At 42.1% G+C, this 22,615-nt stretch overlaps 1 protein-coding gene across 8 annotated transcripts in view; it reads left to right on the top strand.

Moving 5' to 3' along the window:
• Window positions 1–22,615, top strand: part of C5H7orf57 (chromosome 5 C7orf57 homolog) — a 263,708-nt gene that overhangs the window by 130,408 nt on the left and 110,685 nt on the right. For all 8 annotated transcript variants that reach the window (XM_053714328.1, XM_053714325.1, XM_053714324.1 and 5 more), the window contains one exon: window positions 20,650–20,812. In XM_053714328.1, the coding sequence (XP_053570303.1) occupies window positions 20,650–20,812 (163 nt within the window). The remainder of the gene's footprint in view (window positions 1–20,649; window positions 20,813–22,615) is intronic.

The raw sequence follows: 22,615 nt of genomic DNA, 5'->3' as shown, positions 1-22,615 counted from the left end.
CCCACCCCAGTCATTCTCTTTGCCGTTGCACAGGCAACATCTCCACGGAGATGGTTAAGAGTATGTGGTGTTTAGTTGTAGTTTTTTATTCTACTATCAAGAGTTTGTTATTTTAAAATAGTGCTGGTATGTACTATTTACTCTGAAACAGAAAAAGATGAAGATTTCTGTTTGTGAGAGGAAGATGATTTTAGCAGACAGTAACTAAAATCGTTTGCTGTTTCCACATAGGACTGTTGAGATGAAGTAACTTCAGTTGGGGGAAACAGTTAGCAGACTTTTCTGCTTAAGGTATGACTAGCCATATTTCTAACAAGACTGTGTAATGCTGGAAGGCTGCCATTTCCCCTCATGGGGACCGGTAAGCCATTTTCTTAGTCTCAAACAGAATAAAGGGCTTAATATGGGCTAAAAAACTGGTAGACACTTTTATGGGCAAAATCGATTGCTTTATTTGGGCATTTTATACATGTTTATGCTTGTAATTCACACTTATAAGCTTGGGGAACATTTTTTAACGTCAGGCACTGTGTTAGACACCTTTCCAGTCAGGAAGGGCCTTCCCAGTTGTAGGCTGAGCCTCATTTTCGCGCCATTACTGCGCAGTTACTTTTGAGAGCAAGACATGCAGATGCATGTGTGAGGATCTGAAAGTAGTTGGAAAAGTCCCTAGAAGGCTTCATTTGGTATCGTATTCCCCCCTGGGTTTGGTAAAGTCGCAGCAAAGGCTGTAGCTGGGACTGTAGAGGGGTTAAAACTGTAACCGGCTCCGGTTTCTTTATTTTAAGGGTTAAAGCTCTGGTGTACAATACCTTGAATGCTTTAAGATACTGTGGTGAAAATTTGGTAAATTTTGAACAATTCCTTCATACTTTTTCACATATTCAGTAATAAAGTGTGCACTGTTTAAAATTTAAAGAGACAGTAACGTTTTTGTTTTAAAACGGTTTTTGTACTTTATTGACAAGTTTAAGCCTGTTTAACATGTCTGTACCTTCAGATAAGCTATGTTCTATATGTATGAAAGTCAATGTGTCTCCCCCTTCAAAATTGTGTGATAATTGTGCCATAGCGTCCAAACAAAGTAAGGACAGTACTGCCACAGATAGTAAAGTTGCCCAAGATGATTCATCAGATGAAGGGAGTAGACATAGTTCTACATCATCTCCTTCTGTGTCTATACCAGTTTCGCCCACGCAGGAGGCCCCTAGTACTTCTAGCGCGCCAATGCTTATTACTATGCAACAATTGACGGCTGTAATGGATAACTCCATAGCAAATATTTTATCCAAAATGCCTGCATATCAGAGAGAGCGCGATTGCTCTGTTTTAAACACTGAAGAGCAGGAGGGCGCTGATGATAATTGCTCTGTCATACCCTCACACCAATCTGAAGGGGCCATGAGGGAGGTTTTGTCAGATGGGGAAATTTCAGATTCAGGTAGAATTTCTCAACAGGCTGAACCTGATGTTGTGACATTTAAATTTAAATTAGAGCATCTCCGCGCACTGCTTAAGGAGGTGTTATCTACTCTGGATGATTGTGACAACCTGGTCATTCCAGAAAAATTATGCAAGATGGACAAGTTCCTAGAGGTTCCGGTGCACCCCGACGCTTTCCCTATACCCAAGCGGGTGGCGGACATAGTGAATAAGGAGTGGGAGAAGCCCGGCATACCTTTTGTCCCCCCTCCTATATTTAAGAAATTATTTCCTATGGTCGACCCCAGAAAGGACTTATGGCAGACAGTCCCTAAGGTCGAGGGGGCAGTTTCTACTCTAAACAAGCGCACTACTATCCCTATCGAGGATAATTGTGCTTTCAAAGATCCTATGGATAAAAAATTGGAGGGTTTGCTTAAAAAGATTTTCGTACAGCAAGGTTACCTCCTGCAACCCATATCGTGCATTGTTCCTGTCACTACAGCAGCGTGGTTCTGGTTCGAGGAACTAGAAAAGTCGCTCAGTAGAGAGACTCCGTATGAGGAGGTTATGGACAGAGTTCACGCACTCAAGTGGGCTAATTCTTTTATTTTAGATTCCGCTTTGCATTTAGCTAGATTAGCGGCGAAAAATTCAGGGTTTGCAATTGTGGCGCGCAGAGCGCTTTGGCTAAAGTCTTGGTCAGCGGATGTATCTTCCAAGACAAAATTGCTTAATATCCCCTTCAAGGGTAAAACTCTCTTTGGGCCAGAATTGAAAGAGATTATTTCAGACATCACTGGGGGAAAGGGCCACGCCCTCCCACAAGATAGGCCTTTCAAAGCCAAGAATAAGTCTAATTTTCGTTCCTTTCGCAATTTCAGGAACGGACCGGCCTCTAACTCTGCATCCTCTAAACAAGAGGGTAATGCTTCACAAACCAAACCAGCCTGGAAACCGATGCAAGGCTGGAACAAGGGTAAGCAGGCCAAGAAGCCTGCTGCTGCTAACAAAACAGCATGAAGGAGTAGCCCCCGATCCGGGACCGTAACTAGTAGGGGGCAGACTCTCTCTCTCTTTGCTCAGGCTTGGGCAAGAGATGTTCAGGATTCCTGGACACTAGAAATAGTTTCTCAGGGTTATCTTCTGGAATTCAAGGAACTACCCCCAAGGGGAAGGTTCCACATGTCTCACTTATCCTCAAACCAAATAAAGAGACAGGCATTCTTACATTGTGTAGAAGACCTGTTAAAGATGGGAGTGATACACCCAGTTCCAATGGCGGAACAAGGTATGGGATTTTACTCAAATCTGTTTGTAGTTCCCAAAAAAGAGGGAACTTTCAGACCAATTCTGGATTTAAAGATCCTAAACAAATTTCTCAGAGTACCATCGTTCAAAATGGAAACCATTCGAACGATTCTATCTACAATCCAGGAAGGTCAATTTATGACTACCGTGGATCTAAAGGATGCGTATCTACATATTCCTATCCACAAAGATCATCAGTTCCTAAGGTTCGCCTTTCTGGACAAACATTACCAGTTTGTGGCCCTCCCATTCGGGTTAGCCACTGCTCCAAGGATTTTCACAAAGGTACTCGGGTCCCTTCTAGCGGTTCTAAGACCAAGGGGCATTGCAGTAGTACCGTACTTGGACAACATTCTAATACAAGTTTCGTCTCTTTCAAAGGCAAAGGCTCACACAGACATCGTTCTGGCCTTTCTCAGATCTCACGGATGGAAGGTGAACATAGAAAAAAGTTCCCTGTCTCCGTCGACAAGAGTTCCTTTCTTGGGAACAATAATAGATTCTTTAGAAATGAGGATTTTCCTGACAGAAGTCAGAAAGTCAAAACTTCTAAACGCTTGTCAAGTTCTTCATTCTATTCCTCGTCCTTCCGTAGCTCAGTGCATGGAAGTAGTAGGGTTGATGGTTGCAGCAATGGACATAGTTCCTTTTGCGCGAATTCATCTAAGACCATTACAACTGTGCATGCTGAAACAGTGGAATGGGGACTATACAGACTTGTCTCCAGTGATTCAAGTAGATCAGAAGACCAGAGACTGACTCTGTTGGTGGCTAACCCTGGACCACCTGTCCCAGGGAATGAGCTTCCGCAGACCAGAGTGGGTCATCGTCACGACCGACGCCAGTCTAGTGGGCTGGGGCGCGGTCTGGGAATCCCTGAAAGGGACTATGGTCTCGGGAAGAGTCTCTTCTCCCGATAAACATTCTGGAACTGAGAGCGATATTCAATGCTCTCAGGGCTTGGCCTCAACTAGCAAAGGCCAGATTCATAAGATTCCAATCAGACAACATGACGACTGTTGCTTATATCAATCATCAGGGGGGGAACAAGGAGTTCCCTGGCGATGAAAGAAGTGACCAAAATAATAAAATGGGCGGAGGATCACTCCTGCCACCTATCTGTGATCCACATCCCAGGTGTGGAAAACTGGGAGGCGGATTATCTGAGTCGTCAGACATTCCATCCGGGGGAGTGGGAACTCCACCCGGAGATCTTTGCCCAGTTGACTCAATTATGGGGCATTCCAGACATGGATCTGATGGCGTCTCGTCAGAACTTCAAGGTTCCTTGCTACGGGTCCAGATCCAGGGATCCCAAGGCGACTCTAGTGGATGCACTAGTAGCGCCTTGGACCGTCAACCTAGCCTATGTGTTTCCACCGTTTCCTCTCATTCCCAGGCTGGTAGCCAGGATCAAACAGGAGAGGGCCTCGGTGATCTTGATAGCTCCTGCGTGGCCACGCAGGACTTGGTATGCAGACCTGGTGAATATGTCATCGGTTCCACCATGGAAGCTACCTTTGAGACAGGATCTTCTTGTACAGGGTCCATTCGAACATCCAAATCTGGTCTCCCTCCAGCTGACGGCTTGGAAATTGAACGCTTGATTCTATCAAAGCATGGGTTTTCAGATTCTGTGATAGATACTCTAGTTCAAGCCAGAAAACCGGTAACTAGAAAAATTTACCATAAAATATGGAAAAGATATATCTGCTGGTGTGAATCCAAGGGATTCTTATGGAATAAGATCAAAATTCCTAAGATCCTTTCCTTTCTACAAGAAGGTTTGGATAAAGGATTATCAGCGAGTTCTCTAAAGGGACAGATTTCTGCTTTATCTGTCTTATTACACAAACGACTGGCAGCTGTGCCAGATGTTCAAGCATTTGTTCAGGCTCTGGTTAGGATCAAGCCTGTTTACAGACCTTTGACTCCTCCCTGGAGTTTAAATCTAGTTCTTTCAGTTCTTCAAGGGGTTCCGTTTGAACCTCTACATTCCATAGATATTAAGTTGTTATCTTGGAAAGTTTTGATTTTGGTTGCTATTTCTTCTGCTAGAAGAGTTTCTGAGTTATCTGCTCTGCAGTGTTCTCCGCCCTATCTGGTGTTCCATGCCGATAAGGTTGTTTTGCGTACTAAGCCTGGTTTTCTTCCAAAGGTTGTTTCTAACAAAAATATTAACCAGGAGATAGTTGTACCTTCTTTGTGTCCGAATCCAGTTTCAAAGAAAGAACGTTTGTTACACAATTTAGATGTAGTCTGTGCTCTAAAATTCTATTTAGAAGCTACAAAAGAGTTCAGACAAACATCTTCTCTGTTTGTTTGTCGTCTATTCTGGTAAAAGGAGAGGTCAAAAAGAGACTTCTACCTCTCTTTCCTTTTGGCTTAAAAGCATCATCCGATTGGCTTACGAGACTGCCGGACGGCAGCCTCCTGAAAGAATCACAGTTCACTCCACTAGGGCTGTGGCTTCCACATGGGCCTTCAAGAACGAGGCTTCTGTTGATCAGATATGTAAGGCAGCGACTTGGTCTTCACTGCACACTTTTGCCAAATTTTACAAATTTGATACTTTTGCTTCTTCGGAGGCTATTTTTGGGAGAAAGGTTTTGCAAGCCGTGGTGCCTTCTGTTTAGGTAACCTGATTTGCTCCCTCCCTTCATCCGTGTCCTAAAGCTTTGGTATTGGTTCCAACAAGTAAGGATGACGCCGTGGACCGGACACACCAATGTTGGAGAAAACAGAATTTCTCCAACATAGGTGTGTCCGGTCCACGGCGTCATCCTTACTTGTGGGATATTCTCTTCCCCAACAGGAAATGGCAAAGAGCCCAGCAAAGCTGGTCACATGATCCCTCCTAGGCTCCGCCTACCCCAGTCATTCTCTTTGCCGTTGTACAGGCAACATCTCCACGGAGATGGCTTAGAGTTTTTTAGTGTTTAACTGTAGTTTTTATTATTCAATCAAGAGTTTGTTATTTTGAAATAGTGCTGGTATGTACTATTTACTCAGAAACAGAAAAGAGATGAAGATTTCTGTTTGTATGAGGAAAATGATTTTAGCAACCGTCACTAAAATCCATGGCTGTTCCACACAGGACTGTTGAGAGCAATTAACTTCAGTTGGGGGAACAGTGAGCAGTCTCTTGCTGCTTGAGGTATGACACATTCTAACAAGACGATGTAATGCTGGAAGCTGTCATTTTCCCTCTGGGATCCGGTAAGCCATGTTTATTACGATTGTAAATAAGGGCTTCAAAAAGGGCTTATTAAGACTGTAGACTTTTTTTGGGCTAAATCGATTGATTATTAACACATATTTAGCCTTGAGGAATCATTTTATCTGGGTATTTTGATATAATAATATCGGCAGGCACTGTTTTAGACACCTTATTCTTTAGGGGCTTTCCCAAAGCATAGGCAGAGTCTCATTTTCGCGCCGGTGTTGCGCACTTGTTTTTGAGAGGCATGGCATGCAGTCGCATGTGAGAGGAGCTCTGATACTTAGAAAAGACTTTCTGAAGGCGTCATTTGGTATCGTATTCCCCTTGGGGCTTGGTTGGGTCTCAGCAAAGCAGATACCAGGGACTGTAAAGGGGTTAATGTTCAAAACGGCTCCGGTTCCGTTATTTTAAGGGTTAAAGCTTCCAAATTTGGTGTGCAATACTTTTAAGGCTTTAAGACACTGTGGTGAAAATTTAGTAAATTTTGAACAATTCCTTCATGTTTTTTCGCATTTGCAGTAATAAAGTGTGTTCAGTTTAAAATTTAAAGTGACAGTAACGGTTTTATTTTAAAACGTTTTTTGTACTTGTTATCAAGTTTATGCCTGTTTAACATGTCTGAACTACCAGATAGACTGTGTTCTGAATGTGGGGAAGCCAGAATTCCTATTCATTTAAATAAATGTGATTTATGTGACAATGACAATGATGCCCAAGATGATTCCTCAAGTGAGGGGAGTAAGCATGGTACTGCATCATTCCCTCCTTCGTCTACACGAGTCTTGCCCACTCAGGAGGCCCCTAGTACATCTAGCGCGCCAATACTCCTTACTATGCAACAATTAACGGCTGTAATGGATAATTCTGTCAAAAACATTTTAGCCAAAATGAACACTTATCAGCGTAAGCGCGACTGCTCTGTTTTAGATACTGAAGAGCATGACGACGCTGATATTAATATTTCTGAAGGGCCCCTAACTCAGTCTGATGGGGCCAGGGAGGTTTTGTCTGAGGGAGAAATTACTGATTCAGGGAACATTTCTCAACAAGCTGAACCTGATGTGATTGCATTTAAATTTAAGTTGGAACATCTCCGCATTCTGCTTAAGGAGGTATTATCCACTCTGGATGATTGTGACAAGTTGGTCATCCCAGAGAAACTATGTAAAATGGACAAGTTCCTAGAGGTGCCGGGGCTCCCAGAAGCTTTTCCTATACCCAAGCGGGTGGCGGACATTGTTAATAAAGAATGGGAAAGGCCCGGTATTCCTTTCGTCCCTCCCCCCATATTTAAAAAATTGTTTCCTATGGTCGACCCCAGAAAGGACTTATGGCAGACAGTCCCCAAGGTCGAGGGAGCGGTTTCCACTTTAAACAAACGCACCACTATACCCATAGAGGATAGTTGTGCTTTCAAAGATCCTATGGATAAAAAATTAGAAGGTTTGCTTAAAAAGATGTTTGGTTGTAGAAGGTAACCCTGCTGAACAATTTCATGCATTGTCCCTGTCGCTACAGCCGCATGTTTCTGGTTCGATGAGCTGATAAAGGCGGTCGACAGTGATTCTCCTCCTTATGAGGAGATTAGGGACAGAATCAATGCTCTCAAATTGGCTAATTCTTTCACCCTAGACGCCACTTTGCAATTGGCTAGGTTAGCGGCTAAGAATTCTGGGTTTGCTATGGTGGCACGCAGAGCGCTTTGGTTGAAATCTTGGTCGGCTGATGCGTCTTCCAAGAACAAGCTACTTAACATTCCTTTCAAGGGGAAAACGCTGTTTGGCCCTGACTTGAAAGAGATTATCTCGGATATCACTGGGGGTAAGGGCCACGCCCTTCCTCAGGATCGGCCTTTCAAGGCAAAAAATAAACCTAATTTTCGTCCCTTTCGTAGAAATGGACCAGCCCAAAGTGCTACGTCCTCTAAGCAAGAGGGTAATACTTCTCAAGCCAAGCCAGCTTGGAGACCAATGCAAGGCTGGAACAAGGGAAAGCAGGCCAAGAAACCTGCCACTGCTACCAAGACAGCATGAAATGTTGGCCCCCGATCCGGGACCGGATCTGGTGGGGGGCAGACTCTCTCTCTTCGCTCAGGCTTGGGCAAGAGATGTTCTGGATCCTTGGGCGCTAGAAATAGTCTCCCAAGGTTATCTTCTGGAATTCAAGGGACTTCCCCCAAGGGGGAGGTTCCACAGGTCTCAGTTGTCTTCAGACCACATAAAAGGACAGGCATTCTTACATTGTGTAGAAGACCTGTTAAAAATGGGAGTGATTCATCCCGTTCCATTAAGAGAACAAGGGATGGGGTTCTACTCCAATCTGTTTATAGTTCCCAAAAAAGAGGGAACGTTCAGACCAATCTTAGATCTCAAGATCTTAAACAAGTTTCTCAAGGTTCCATCGTTCAAGATGGAAACCATTCGAACTATTCTTCCTTCCATCCAGGAAGGTCAATTCATGACCACGGTGGATTTAAAGGATGCGTATCTACATATTCCTATCCACAAGGAACATTGTCGGTTCCTGAGGTTCGCATTCCTGGACAAACATTACCAGTTCGTGGCGCTTCCTTTCGGATTAGCCACTGCTCCAAGGATTTTCACAAAGGTACTAGGGTCCCTTCTAGCTGTGCTAAGACCAAGGGGCATTGCTGTAGTACCTTACTTGGACGACATTTTGATTCAAGCGTCGTCCCTTCCTCAAGCAAAGGCTCACACGGACATTGTCCTGGCCTTTCTCAGATCTCACGGATGGAAAGTGAACGTGGAAAAGAGTTCTCTATCTCCGTCAACAAGGGTTCCCTTCTTGGGAACAATAATAGACTCCTTAGAAATGAGGATTTTTCTGACAGAGGCCAGAAAAACAAAACTTCTAGACTCTTGTCGGATACTCCATTCCGTTCCTCTTCCTTCCATAGCTCAGTGCATGGAAGTGATCGGGTTGATGGTAGCGGCAATGGACATAGTTCCTTTTGCACGCATTCATCTAAGACCATTACAACTGTGCATGCTCAGTCAGTGGAATGGGGACTATACAGACTTGTCTCCGAAGATACAAGTAAATCAGAGGACCAGAGACTCACTCCGTTGGTGGCTGTCCCTGGACAACCTGTCGCGAGGGATGACATTCCGCAGACCAGAGTGGGTCATTGTCACGACCGACGCCAGTCTGATGGGCTGGGGCGCGGTCTGGGGATCCCTGAAAGCTCAGGGTCTTTGGTCTCGGGAAGAATCTCTTCTACCGATAAATATTCTGGAACTGAGAGCGATATTCAATGCTCTCAAGGCTTGGCCTCAGCTAGCGAGGGCCAAGTTCATACGGTTTCAATCAGACAACATGACAACTGTTGCGTACATCAACCATCAGGGGGGAACAAGGAGTTCCCTGGCGATGGAAGAAGTGACCAAAATCATTCTATGGGCGGAGTCTCACTCCTGCCACCTGTCTGCTATCCACATCCCAGGAGTGGAAAATTGGGAAGCGGATTTTCTGAGTCGTCAGACATTGCATCCGGGGGAGTGGGAACTCCATCCGGAAATCTTTGCCCAAGTCACTCAGCTGTGGGGCATTCCAGACATGGATCTGATGGCCTCTCGTCAGAACTTCAAAGTTCCTTGCTACGGGTCCAGATCCAGGGATCCCAAGGCGGCTCTAGTGGATGCACTAGTAGCACCTTGGACCTTCAAACTAGCTTATGTGTTCCCGCCGTTTCCTCTCATCCCCAGGCTGGTAGCCAGGATCAATCAGGAGAGGGCGTCGGTGATCTTGATAGCTCCTGCGTGGCCACGCAGGACTTGGTACGCAGATCTGGTAAATATGTCATCGGCTCCTCCTTGGAAGCTACCTTTGAGACGAGACCTTCTTGTTCAGGGTCCGTTCGAACATCCGAATCTGGTTTCACTCCAGCTGACTGCTTGGAGATTGAACGCTTGATCTTATCGAAGCGAGGATTCTCAGATTCTGTTATCGATACTCTTGTTCAGGCCAGAAAGCCTGTAACTAGAAAGATTTACCACAAAATTTGGAAAAAATATATCTGTTGGTGTGAATCTAAAGGATTCCCTTGGGACAAGGTTAAGATTCCTAGGATTCTATCCTTCCTTCAAGAAGGATTGGAAAAAGGATTATCTGCAAGTTCCCTGAAGGGACAGATTTCTGCCTTGTCTGTGTTACTTCACAAAAAGCTGGCCGCTGTGCCAGATGTTCAAGCCTTTGTTCAGGCTCTGGTTAGAATTAAGCCTGTTTACAAACCTTTGACTCCTCCTTGGAGTCTCAATTTAGTTCTTTCAGTTCTTCAGGGGGTTCCGTTTGAACCCTTGCATTCCGTTGATATTAAGTTATTATCTTGGAAAGTTTTGTTTTTAGTTGCAATTTCTTCTGCTAGAAGAGTTTCAGAATTATCTGCTCTGCAGTGTTCTCCTCCTTATCTGGTGTTCCATGCAGATAAGGTGGTTTTACGTACTAAACCTGGTTTTCTTCCAAAAGTTGTTTCTAACAAAAACATTAACCAGGAGATTATCGTACCTTCTCTGTGTCCGAAACCAGTTTCAAAGAAGGAACGTTTGTTGCACAATTTGGATGTTGTTCGCGCTCTAAAATTCTATTTAGATGCTACAAAGGATTTTAGACAAACATCTTCCTTGTTTGTTGTTTATTCCGGTAAAAGGAGAGGTCAAAAAGCAACTTCTACCTCTCTCTCTTTTTGGATTAAAAGCATCATCAGATTGGCTTACGAGACTGCCGGACGGCAGCCTCCCGAAAGAATCACAGCTCATTCCACTAGGGCTGTGGCTTCCACATGGGCCTTCAAGAACGAGGCTTCTGTTGATCAGATATGTAGGGCAGCGACTTGGTCTTCACTGCACACTTTTACCAAATTTTACAAGTTTGATACTTTTGCTTCTTCTGAGGCTATTTTTGGGAGAAAGGTTTTGCAAACCGTGGTGCCTTCCATTTAGGTGACCTGATTTGCTCCCTCCCTTCATCCGTGTCCTAAAGCTTTGGTATTGGTTCCCACAAGTAAGGATGACGCCGTGGACCGGACACACCTATGTTGGAGAAAACAGAAATTATGTTTACCTGATAAATTACTTTCTCCAACGGTGTGTCCGGTCCACGGCCCGCCCTGGTTTTTTTAATCAGGTCTGATAATTTATTTTCTTTAACTACAGTCACCACGGTACCATATGGTTTCTCCTATGCAAATATTCCTCCTTAACGTCGGTCGAATGACTGGGGTAGGCGGAGCCTAGGAGGGATCATGTGACCAGCTTTGCTGGGCTCTTTGCCATTTCCTGTTGGGGAAGAGAATATCCCACAAGTAAGGATGACGCCGTGGACCGGACACACCGTTGGAGAAAGTAATTTATCAGGTAAACATAAATTCTGTTTTATGCTTACCTGATAAATGACTTTCTCCAACGGTGTGTCCGGTCCACGGCCCGCCCTGGTTTTTTAATCAGGTTTGATTAATTATTTTCTCTAACTACAGTCACCACGGCACCCTATAGTTTCTCCTGTTTTTTCCTCCTGTCCGTAGGTCGAATGACTGGGGTGGGCGGAGCCTAGGAGGGACTATATGGACAGCTTTGCTGGGACTCTTTGCCATTTCCTGTTGGGGAAGAGATATTCCCACAAGTAAGGATGACGCCGTGGACCGGACACACCGTTGGAGAAAGTAATTTATCAGGTAAGCATAAATTCTGTTTTCCTCCTTTTGCTCTCCTTCCACGAGTCATTGCTCATATCAAGCAGGAGAAGGGCGTCTGTAATTCTAATAGCTCCTGCATGGTCTCTCAGGATCTGGTTTGCAGACCTCGTGAAGATGTCATCTCTTTCTCCTTGGAGGTTACCTCTGAGGAAGGACCTTGTTACTCAGGTTCCTTTCCTCCCTCCAAATCTTGTTTCTCTGAAGAGGACTGCTTGGAGATTGAACGCTTAGTTTTGGTTAAACGTGGATTTTCTGAGTCAGTCATTGATACCATGCTTCAGGCTTGCAAACCGGTTACATGTAAGATTTACCATAAGGTATGGCGCAAATACCTATATTGGTGTGAATCGAAGGGCTTCTCTTGGAGCAGGGTCAGGATTCCTAGAATTTTGTCTTTTCTCCAGGAAGGTCTGGAGAAGCGGTTGTCAGTCAGTTCTCTGAAGGGTCAGATTTCTGCACTGTCTATTCTTTTACACAAACGTTTGGCAGATGTGCCAGATGTTCAATCTTTTTGTCAGGCCTTGGTCAGAATCAGGCCTGTGTTTAAACCTGTTGCTTCTCTTTTAAAGCTTGAACCTTGTGCTTACAGTTTTGCAGCAATTCATTCTGTGGATATTAAGTTATTATCTTGGAAAGTTTTGTACCTTATTGCTATTTCCTATGCTCGCAGTCTGATTCCCCTTACCTAGTTTTCTTTCATGTAATTAGCAAGAGTCCATGAGCTAGTGACGTATGGGATATACATTCCTACCAGGAGGGGCAAAGTTTCCCAAACCTTAAAATGCCTATAAATACACCCCTCACCACACCCACAAATCAGTTTTTACAAACTTTGCCTCCTATGGAGGTGGTGAAGTAAGTTTGTGCTAGATTCTACGTTGATATGCGCTCCGCAGCAGGTTGGAGCCCGGTTTTCCTCTCAGCGTGCAGTGAATGTCAGAGGGATGTGAGGAGAGTATTGCCTATTTTGAATGCAGTGATCTCCTTCTACGGGGTCTATTTCATAGGTTCTCTGTTATCGGTCGTAGAGATTCATCTCTTACCTCCCTTTGCAGATCGACGATATACTCTTATATATATATATATATATATATATATATATATATATATATATATATATATATATATATATATATATATACCATTACCTCTGCTGATTTTCGTTTCAGTACTGGTTTGGCTTTCTACAAACATGTAGATGAGTGTCCTGGGGTAAGTAAATCTTATTTTCTGTGACACTCTAAGCTATGGTTGGGCACTTTTTTAATAAAGTTCTAAATATATGTATTCAAACATTTATTTGCCTTGACTCAGAATGTTCAACATTCCTTATTTTCAGACAGTCAGTTTCATATTTGGGATAATGCACTTGAATCAATTATTTTTCTTACCTTAAAAAATTTGACTTTTTTCCCTGTGGGCTGTTAGGCTCGCGGGGGCTGAAAATGCTTCATTTTATTGCGTCATTCTTGGCGCAGACTTTTTTGGCGCAAAAAATCTTTTCTGTTTCCGGCGTCATACGTGTCGCCGGAAGTTGCGTCATTTTTGACGTTCTTTTGCGCCAAAAATGTTGGCGTTCCGGACGTGGCGTCATTTTTGGCGCCAAAAGCATTTAGGCGCCAAATAATGTGGGCGTCTTATTTGGCGCTAAATAAAATATGGGCGTCGCTTTTGTCTCCACATTATTTAAGTCTCATTTTTCTTTGCTTCTGGTTGCTAGAAGCTTGTTCCTTGGTATTTTTTCCCATTCCTGAAACTGTCATTTAAGGAATTTGATCAATTTTGCTTTATATGTTGTTTTTTCTCTTACATATTGCAAGATGTCTCACGTTGCATCTGGTGCTGGATCTACCAAAGCTAAGTGTATCTGCTGTAAACTTTTGGTAGCTATTCCTCCAGCTGTTGTTTGTATTAATTGTCATGACAAACTTGTTAATGCAGATAATATTTCCTTTAGTAATGTACCATTACCTGTTGCAGTTCCATCAACATCTAATGTTCAGAATGTTCCTGATAACATAAGAGATTTTGTTTCTGAATCCATCAAGAAGGCTATGTTTGTTATTCCTCCTTCTAGTAAACATAAAAAATCTTTTAAAACTTCTCTTTATACAGATGAATTTTTAAATGAACATCATCATTCTGATTCTAATGACTCTTCTGGTTCAGAGGATTCTGTCTCAGAGATTGATGCTGATAAATCTTCATATTTATTTAAAATGGAATTTATTCGTTCTTTACTTAAAGAAGTACTAATTGCTTTAGAAATTGAGGATTCTGGTCCTCTTGATACTAAATCTAAACTTTTAGATAAGGTCTTTAAATCTCCTGTGGTTATTCCAGAAGTTTTTCCTGTTCCTGGTGCTATTTCTGAAGTAATTTCCAGAGAATGGAATAATTTGAGTAATTCATTTACTACTCCTAAACGTTTTAAGCAATTATATCCTGTGCCGTCTGACAGATTAGAATTTTGGGACAAAATTCCTAAAGTTGATGGGGCTATTTCTACCCTTGCTAAACGTACTACTATTCCTACGTCAGATGGTACTTCGTTTAAGGATCCTTTAGATAGGAAAATTGAATCATTTCTAAGAAAAGCTTATCTGTGTTCAGGTAATCTTCTTAGACCTGCTATAGCTTTGGCTGATGTTGCTGCAGCTTCAACTTTTTGGTTGGAAACTTTAGCGCAACAAGTAACAGATCATGATTCTCATAATATTATTATTCTTCTTCAACATGCTAATAATTTTATCTGTGATGCCATTTTTGATATTATCAGAGTTGATGTCAGGTTTATGTCTCTAGCTATTTTAGCTAGAAGAGCTTTATGGCTTAAAACTTGGAATGCTGATATGTCTTCTAAATCAACTCTACTTTCCATTTCTTTCCAGGGTAACAAATTATTTGGTTCTCAGTTGGATTCTATTATCTCAACTTTTACTGGTGGGAAAGGAACTTTTTTACCACAGGATAAAAAAATCTAAGGGTAAAAACAGGGCTAATAATCGTTTTCGTTCCTTTCGTTTCAACAAAGAACAAAAGCCTGATCCTTCATCCTCAGGAGCAGTTTCAGTTTGGAAACCATCTCCAGTCTGGAATAAATCCAAGCCTTCTAGAAAAGCAAAGCCAGCTTCTAAGTCCACATGAAGGTGCGGCCCTCATTCCAGCTCAGCTGGTAGGGGGCAGGTTACGTTTTTTCAAAGAAATTTGGATCAATTCTGTTCACAATCTTTGGATTCAGAACATTGTTTCAGAAGGGTACAGAATTGGTTTCAAGATAAGACCTCCTGCAAAGAGATTTTTTCTTTCCCGTGTCCCAGTAAATCCAGTGAAGGCTCAAGCATTTCTGAAATGTGTTTCAGATCTAGAGTTGGCTGGAGTAATTATGCCAGTTCCAGTTCTGGAACAGGGGCTGGGGTTTTATTCAAATCTCTTCATTGTACCAAAGAAGGAGAATTCCTTCAGACCAGTTCTGGATCTAAAAATATTGAATCGTTATGTAAGGATACCAACGTTCAAAATGGTAACTGTAAGGACTATCTTGCCTTTTGTTCAGCAAGGGCATTATATGTCCACAATAGATTTACAGGATGCATATCTGCATATTCCGATTCATCCAGATCATTATCAGTTCCTGAGATTCTCTTTTCTGGACAAGGATTACCAGTTTGTGGCTCTGCCGTTTGGCCTAGCTACAGCTCCAATAATTTTTACAAAGGTTCTCGGTGCCCTTCTGTCTGTAATCAGAGAACAGGGTATTGTGGTATTTCCTTATTTGGACGATATCTTGGTACTTGCTCAGTCTTTACATTTAGCAGAATCTCATACGAATCGACTTGTGTTGTTTCTTCAAGATCATGGTTGGAGGATCAATTCACTAAAAAGTTCATTGATTCCTCAGACAAGGGTAACCTTTCTGGGTTTCCAGATAGATTCAGTGTCCATGACTCTGTCTTTGACAGACAAGAGACGTCTAAAATTGATTTCAGCTTGTCGAAACCTTCAGTCACAATCATTCCCTTCGGTAGCCTTATGCATGGAAATTCTAGGTCTTATGACTGCTGCATCGGACGCGATCCCCTTTGCTCGTTTTCACATGCGACCTCTTCAGCTCTGTATGCTGAATCAATGGTGCAGGGATTACACAAAGATATCTCAATTAATATCTTTAAAACCGATTGTACGACACTCTCTAACGTGGTGGACAGATCACCATCGTTTAATTCAGGGGGCTTCTTTTGTTCTTCCGACCTGGACTGTAATTTCAACAGATGCAAGTCTTACAGGTTGGGGAGCTGTGTGGGGATCTCTGACGGCACAAGGAGTTTGGGAATCTCAGGAGGTGAGATTACCGATCAATATTTTGGAACTCCGTGCAATTTTCAGAGCTCTTCAGTCTTGGCCTCTTCTGAAGAGAGAATCGTTCATTTGTTTTCAGACAGACAATGTCACAACTGTGGCATACATCAATCATCAAGGAGGGACTCACAGTCCTCTGGCTATGAAAGAAGTATCTCGAATTCTGGTTTGGGCGGAATCCAGCTCCTGTCTAATCTCTGCGGTTCATATCCCAGGTATAGACAATTGGGAAGCGGATTATCTCAGTCGCCAAACGTTGCATCCGGGCGAATGGTCTCTTCACCCAGAGGTATTTCTTCAGATTGTTCAAATGTGGGAGCTTCCAGAAATAGATCTGATGGCGTCTCATCTAAACAAGAAACTTCCCAGGTATCTGTCCAGATCCCGGGATCCTCAGGCGGAAGCAGTGGATGCATTATCACTTCCTTGGAAGTATCATCCTGCTTATATCTTTCCGCCTCTAGTTCTTCTTCCAAGAGTAATCTCCAAGATTCTGAAGGAATGCTCGTTTGTTCTGCTGGTAGCTCCGGCATGGCCTCACAGGTTTTGGTATGCGGATCTTGTCCGGATGGCCTCTTGCCATCCGTGGACTCTTCCGCTAAGACCAGACCTTCTGTCGCAAGGTCCTTTTTTCCATCAGGATCTCAAATCCTTAAATTTAAAGGTATGGAGATTGAACGCTTGATTCTTAGTCAAAGAGGTTTCTCTGACTCTGTGATTAATACTATGTTACAGGCTCGTAAATCTGTATCCAGAGAGATATATTATAGAGTCTGGAAGACTTATATTTCTTGGTGTCTTTCTCATCATTTTTCTTGGCATTCTTTTAGAATTCCGAGAATTTTACAGTTTCTTCAGGATGGTTTAGATAAAGGTTTATCCGCAAGTTCTTTGAAAGGACAAATCTCTGCTCTTTCTGTTCTTTTTCACAGAAAGATTGCTAATCTTCCTGATATTCATTGTTTTGTACATGCTTTGGTTCGTATAAAACCTGTCATTAAGTCAATTTCTCCTCCTTGGAGTTTGAATTTGGTTCTGGGGGCTCTTCAAGCTCCTCCTTTTGAACCCATGCATTCATTGGACATTATATTACTTTCTTGGAAAGTTTTGTTCCTTTTGGCGATCTCTTCTGCCAGAAGAGTCTCTGAATTATCTGCTCTTTCTTGTGAGTCTCCTTTTCTGATTTTTCATCAGGATAAGGCGGTGTTGCGAACTTCTTTTGAATTTTTACCTAAGGTTGTGAATTCCAACAACATTAGTAGAGAAATTGTGGTTCCCTCATTATGTCCTAATCCTAAGAATTCTAAGGAGAAATCGTTGCATTCTTTGGATGTTGTTAGAGCTTTGAAATATTATGTTGAAGCTACTAAGTCTTTCCGAAAGACTTCTAGTCTATTTGTTATCTTTTCCGGTTCTAGAAAAGGCCAGAAAGCTTCTGCCATTTCTTTGGCATCTTGGTTGAAATCTTTAATTCATCATGCCTATGTCGAGTCGGGTAAAACTCCGCCTCAAAGGATTACAGCTCATTCTACTAGGTCAGTTTCTACTTCCTGGGCGTTTAGGAATGAAGCTTCGGTTGATCAGATTTGCAAAGCAGCAACTTGGTCCTCTTTGCATACTTTTACTAAATTCTACCATTTTGATGTATTTTCTTCTTCTGAAGCAGTTTTTGGTAGAAAAGTACTTCAGGCAGCGGTTTCAGTTTGAATCTTCTGTTTATGTTTTTCATTAAACTTTATTTTGGGTGTGGATTATCTTCAGCAGGAATTGGCTGTCTTTATTTTATCCCTCCCTCTCTAGTGACTCTTGCGTGGAAAGATCCACATCTTGGGTAGTCATTATCCCATTCGTCACTAGCTCATGGACTCTTGCAAGAGTCCATGAGGCCCGCCCTTTTTTGTGGTGGTTATGATTTTTTTGTATAAAGCACAATTATTCCAATTCCTTATTTTATATGCTTTCGCACTTTTTTCTTATCACCCCACTTCTTGGCTATTCGTTAAACTGAATTGTGGGTGTGGTGAGGGGTGTATTTATAGGCATTTTAAGGTTTGGGAAACTTTGCCCCTCCTGGTAGGAATGTTATATCCCATACGTCACTAGCTCATGGACTCTTGCTAATATGAAAGAAATGAATTTATCAGGTAAGTTCTTACATAAATTATGTTTTTCATGCGGATAAGGCGGTCCTTCGTACTAAATTGGGGTTTCTCCCTAAGGTGGTTTCAGATCGAAACATTAATCAGGAAATTGTTGTTCCTTCTTTATGTCCCAATACTTCTTCTCGTAAGGAACGTTTTTTGCATAACTTGGATGTTGTGCGTGCTCTAAAATTTTACCTGCAGGCTACTAAGGATTTTCGTCAGTCTTCTGTCCTGTTTGTTTGTTTTTCAGGAAAGCAGAAGGGTCAGAAGGCCACCTACTTCTCTTTCCCTCTGGTTGAGAAGTATGATTTGTTTTGCTTATGAGACTGCTGGACAGCAGCCTCCTGAGAGAATTTTGGCTCGTTCCACTAGGACTGTCTCCTCTTCTTGGGCTTTAAAAAAATGAAGCTTCTGTGGAACAGATTTGCAAAGTGGCAACATGGTCCTTTTTGCATGCTTTTAAAAAATTCTACAAATTTGATACTTTTGCCTCGGCTGAGGCCACTTTTGAGAGAAAGGTTCTTCAAGCGGTAGTGCCTTCTTTTTAGGTTCTCCTGCCTTGTTCTCCCTTCCTGTTCATTCCGTATCCTCTAGCTTGGTTATGGTTCCCACTAGTAATTGGAATGACGTTGTGGACTCTCCATGTCTTGGGTAAGAAAACAAAATTTATGCTTACCTGATAAATTTCTTTATTTCCGGACATGGAGAGTCCACGACCCCACCTTTAAATTAGACAGTATTTTTTTTTTTTAAACCTCAGACACGTCTACACCTTTGTGTTATTTTCATTTTTCTATTTCCCTTCGACCTAATGACTGGGGGTTATAGGTAAGGGAAGTGATACTTAAAGGGACAGTCAAGTCCAAAAAAAACTTTCATGATTTAAATAGGGCATGCAATTTTAAAGAACTTCCCAATTTACTTTTATCACCAATTTTGCTTTGTTCTCTTGGTATTCTTAGTTGAAAGCTAAACCTAGGAGGTTCATATGCTAATTTTTTAGACCTTGAAGTCTGCCTCTAATCTGAATACATTTTGACCACTAGAAGGCATTAGTTCACATGTTTCATATAGATAACATTGAGCTCATGCACGTAAAGTGACCTAGGAGTGAGCACTGATTGGCTAAACTGCATGTCTGTCAAAAGAACTGAAATAAGGGGCAGTCAGCAGAGGCTTAGATACAAGATAATTACAGAGGTATAACATGTATTATTATAACTGTGTTGGATATGCAAAACTGGGGAATGGGTAATAAAGGGATTATCTTTCTTTTTAAACAACAAAAATTCTGGTGTTGACTGTCCCTTTGACAGCTCTGCTGGGGTGCTCTTTGTCTCCTCCTGCTGGCCAGGAGAGAATATCCCACAAGTAATTGGAATTACGTTGAGGACTCTCCATGTCCGGAAAGAAAGAAATTTAACGGGTAAGCATACATATTTTTTTTTATTATTTTTTTTTTTCTACAATGTAACCTTTTATGTCTTTCACTGTATGGGAACTGCTGGCCGTTTGACATAAAGCTTCCATTTCTTTCAATTAGTAATGCATAATTAACCAGTACAAATAATAAAGGGGGTAGTTGTTTCGGACAGAAATATTCATCAGGAAATTGTTGTTCCTTTTCTCTATCCTGATCCTTCTTCTCATAAAGAACATCTGTTGCAAAACTTAGCTGTTGTGCGGGCCCTTACGTTTTATCTTCAGGCTTCAAAGGACTTTTGTCAGTCTTTTGCATTGATTGATTGTTGTTTTTCTGGTAAACGTATAGGCCAGAAAGCTACTGCCACTTCTCTTTCTCTCTGGTTGAGAAGTGTGTTTTGTAGGGCTTATGAGACTGCTGGACAGCAGCCGCCTGGGAGAATTACAGCTCACTCCACTAGGGTGGTGTCTTTGTCTTGGGCCTTCAAGAACAAGGCCACTGTAGAACAGATTTGTAAGACAGTGACTTGGTCTTTGCACATTTTTTCTAAATTCTATAAAATGAATGTTTTTGTCTCGGCTGAGGTTTCTTTTGGGAGAAAGGTTCTGCAAGCATTGGTGCCTTCTGTTTAGGTTACATGTCTTGCCCTCCCATATGTGTCCTCTGGCTTGGGTATTGATTCCCAACAGTAATTGATGATCAGTGGACTCACTGTGTCATTAGAAAGAAAACAAAATTTAAGCTTTCCTGATAAATTTATTTCTTGTCACGGTGAGTCCACGGCCCTCCCTGTTTTTCAGACAGTTTTTTTTTATATAAACCTCGGCACCTTGTGTTATTTCCTTTCTCTCCTTTTACCTTCAGTCGAATGACTGGGGTTTGTGGGAAGAGAAGTGATACTTAACAGCTATGCTGTGGTGCTCTTTGCTTCCTCCTGCTGGCCAGGAGTCATATTCCCAACAGTAATTGATGATCCGTGGACTCACCATGTCAAGAAAGAAAGAAATTTATCAGGTTAGCATAAATTTAGTTTTTCTCATTTTTCTTTTTCTTTTAGACCTTATATGAGTCACTTACCTGATTACATGACCCATAAGGAAACTGAAACAGAAGAAAATGAAATCAAATATGAAGGAAAAAGAGGCCCTTTTGATTTTGACCAGCAGTCCTATTGGCAGAGGAAGTCTGACAATGGAAAAGAAAATGTTGACCATAAAAAGGTATGTACCGGCTCTTAAGAAAATGTGAATATGTAGTTCAGCAAAATGACCTAGATTTAGTAAAATCCTATAGAAGACTGATATCTCATGAAAGGGGGGGGGGGGCATTGTTACATTCCACCTTTGAAAATTGCAGGTTTCAGAAATGTTGTTACTAGTCCCTTGTCAATGTTGTGAGTTAATTTCTGTTTTAATTACTGGTTCCGCATCTTGTAACCGTACACTTCTCAGAGAACAAAACAAGTTTAAACCATCACAAAAATGCCCTCAAAACCATACAGAAAAAACACGAGAAAAAAAATTCACTCTAAAATAGTCCACTCTAACAAATGCAGAAAAGTAAACTAACCGTTAAAGAGAAATAAAGGAAAAGAAAAGGAGACAGCCTTGTGAGCTTGAGAATGGTGAGACATGAGTAATAGTCTTTAAGAATTCTGCATGCTGGGCAGAAAGTTAGCTGAAAAACCCTGAGCACACCTGTAGAACACTACAGCGTGAACAGTCTTGTGAATATTTTACAGTTACAAACATTTACATATTCTGTTTTGCAAGTGTTGCTAGTGGTTCCTGTTTTGAGGTATCGGGAATTGAGCACCTAACGTGCTCCAATCCGTTAGAGCATGTCATTTTTCTGACTATCGCCCCTGCTCTGGGGTGTGTATTTTACCCCTGCATAGGGGTTAAACGAACAGTAGATGATCCACTTGACCCAAGATGCACTGCTGGTACTGAGCAGAACATGCAACTGATCCAATCAGCTGCACTAGTTATACATCTGAGTAGTGCGACTAGTGCTGCTGATTGTATTAGTAGCAGGTTTAAAGGGACAGTCAAGTATAAATTAAACTTTCATTATTCAGATAGGACTTTTAATTTTAATTGACTTTCCAATTTACTTTTATCATCAAATTTGTTTTTCTCTTGTAAGATGTATCAAGTCCACGGATTCATCCTTTACTTGTGGGATATTCTCCTTCCCAACAGGAAGTGGCAAAGAGAGCACACAGCAGAGCTGTCCATATAGCTCCCCCTCTAGCTCCACCCCCCCGTTCATTCTCTTTGCCGGCTCTAAGCAATCAGAAGTGTAAAGTGAATGTGGTGTTAGAATTGTAGTTTTTATTTTCTACAAGCAAGAGTTTGTTATTTTAAATGGTACCAGTGTGTACTATTTACTCTCTGACAGAAAGGGGATGAAGATTTCTGCAGGGAGGAAGATGATTTTAGCATGTTGTAACTAAAATCCACTGCTGTTCCCACACAGGACTGAGGAGTACAAGAGAACTTCAGTTGGGGCGAACGGTTTGCTGGTTAGGCTGCAATAAGGTATGTTCAGTCATTTATTTCTAGACAAGACTGAGATAATACTAGAAAAGACTGTTAATATCCCCATGAGGGAAGGGTAAGCTGTATTCAGAGACTAAGTATGGAATTTCAAGCTTACATAACAGGGCTAGTTTATGCTGGTTGACACTACTTCAGGGCAAACGGTTTTTATTGAGACACTTTGAAGGTTCCTTTGGGTTTCTTTCAGGCGTTATTACCCACATGGCTATTACTAAAACACTTGGGAGTGTTTCTTTAGGCCTCACAAGCACCGGAGTGAGGTGGGAGGGGCCTAATTTCGCGCCTCAGATGGGCAGTTATTTTGACTAGAAGTTCAGGCTGTTTCACATGGAGGGTCCTGCTGCAGTTTGAGGGCCTATAAGAAGCTTTTCCCCACAAATCTGGTCCTAAGGGTGCAGGTAGGGCCACAGCAGAGTTTCTTTAACCGTTTTTTTTTTACTACTGTCGATCCGGTTTGGG

This window comes from Bombina bombina, chromosome 5, assembly GCF_027579735.1.
Source record: "Bombina bombina isolate aBomBom1 chromosome 5, aBomBom1.pri, whole genome shotgun sequence".
Classification (NCBI taxonomy): domain Eukaryota; kingdom Metazoa; phylum Chordata; class Amphibia; order Anura; family Bombinatoridae; genus Bombina; species Bombina bombina.
The sequence above is the reverse complement of the archived record's forward strand: the minus strand, read 5'-3'. Positions and strand labels throughout refer to the sequence as shown.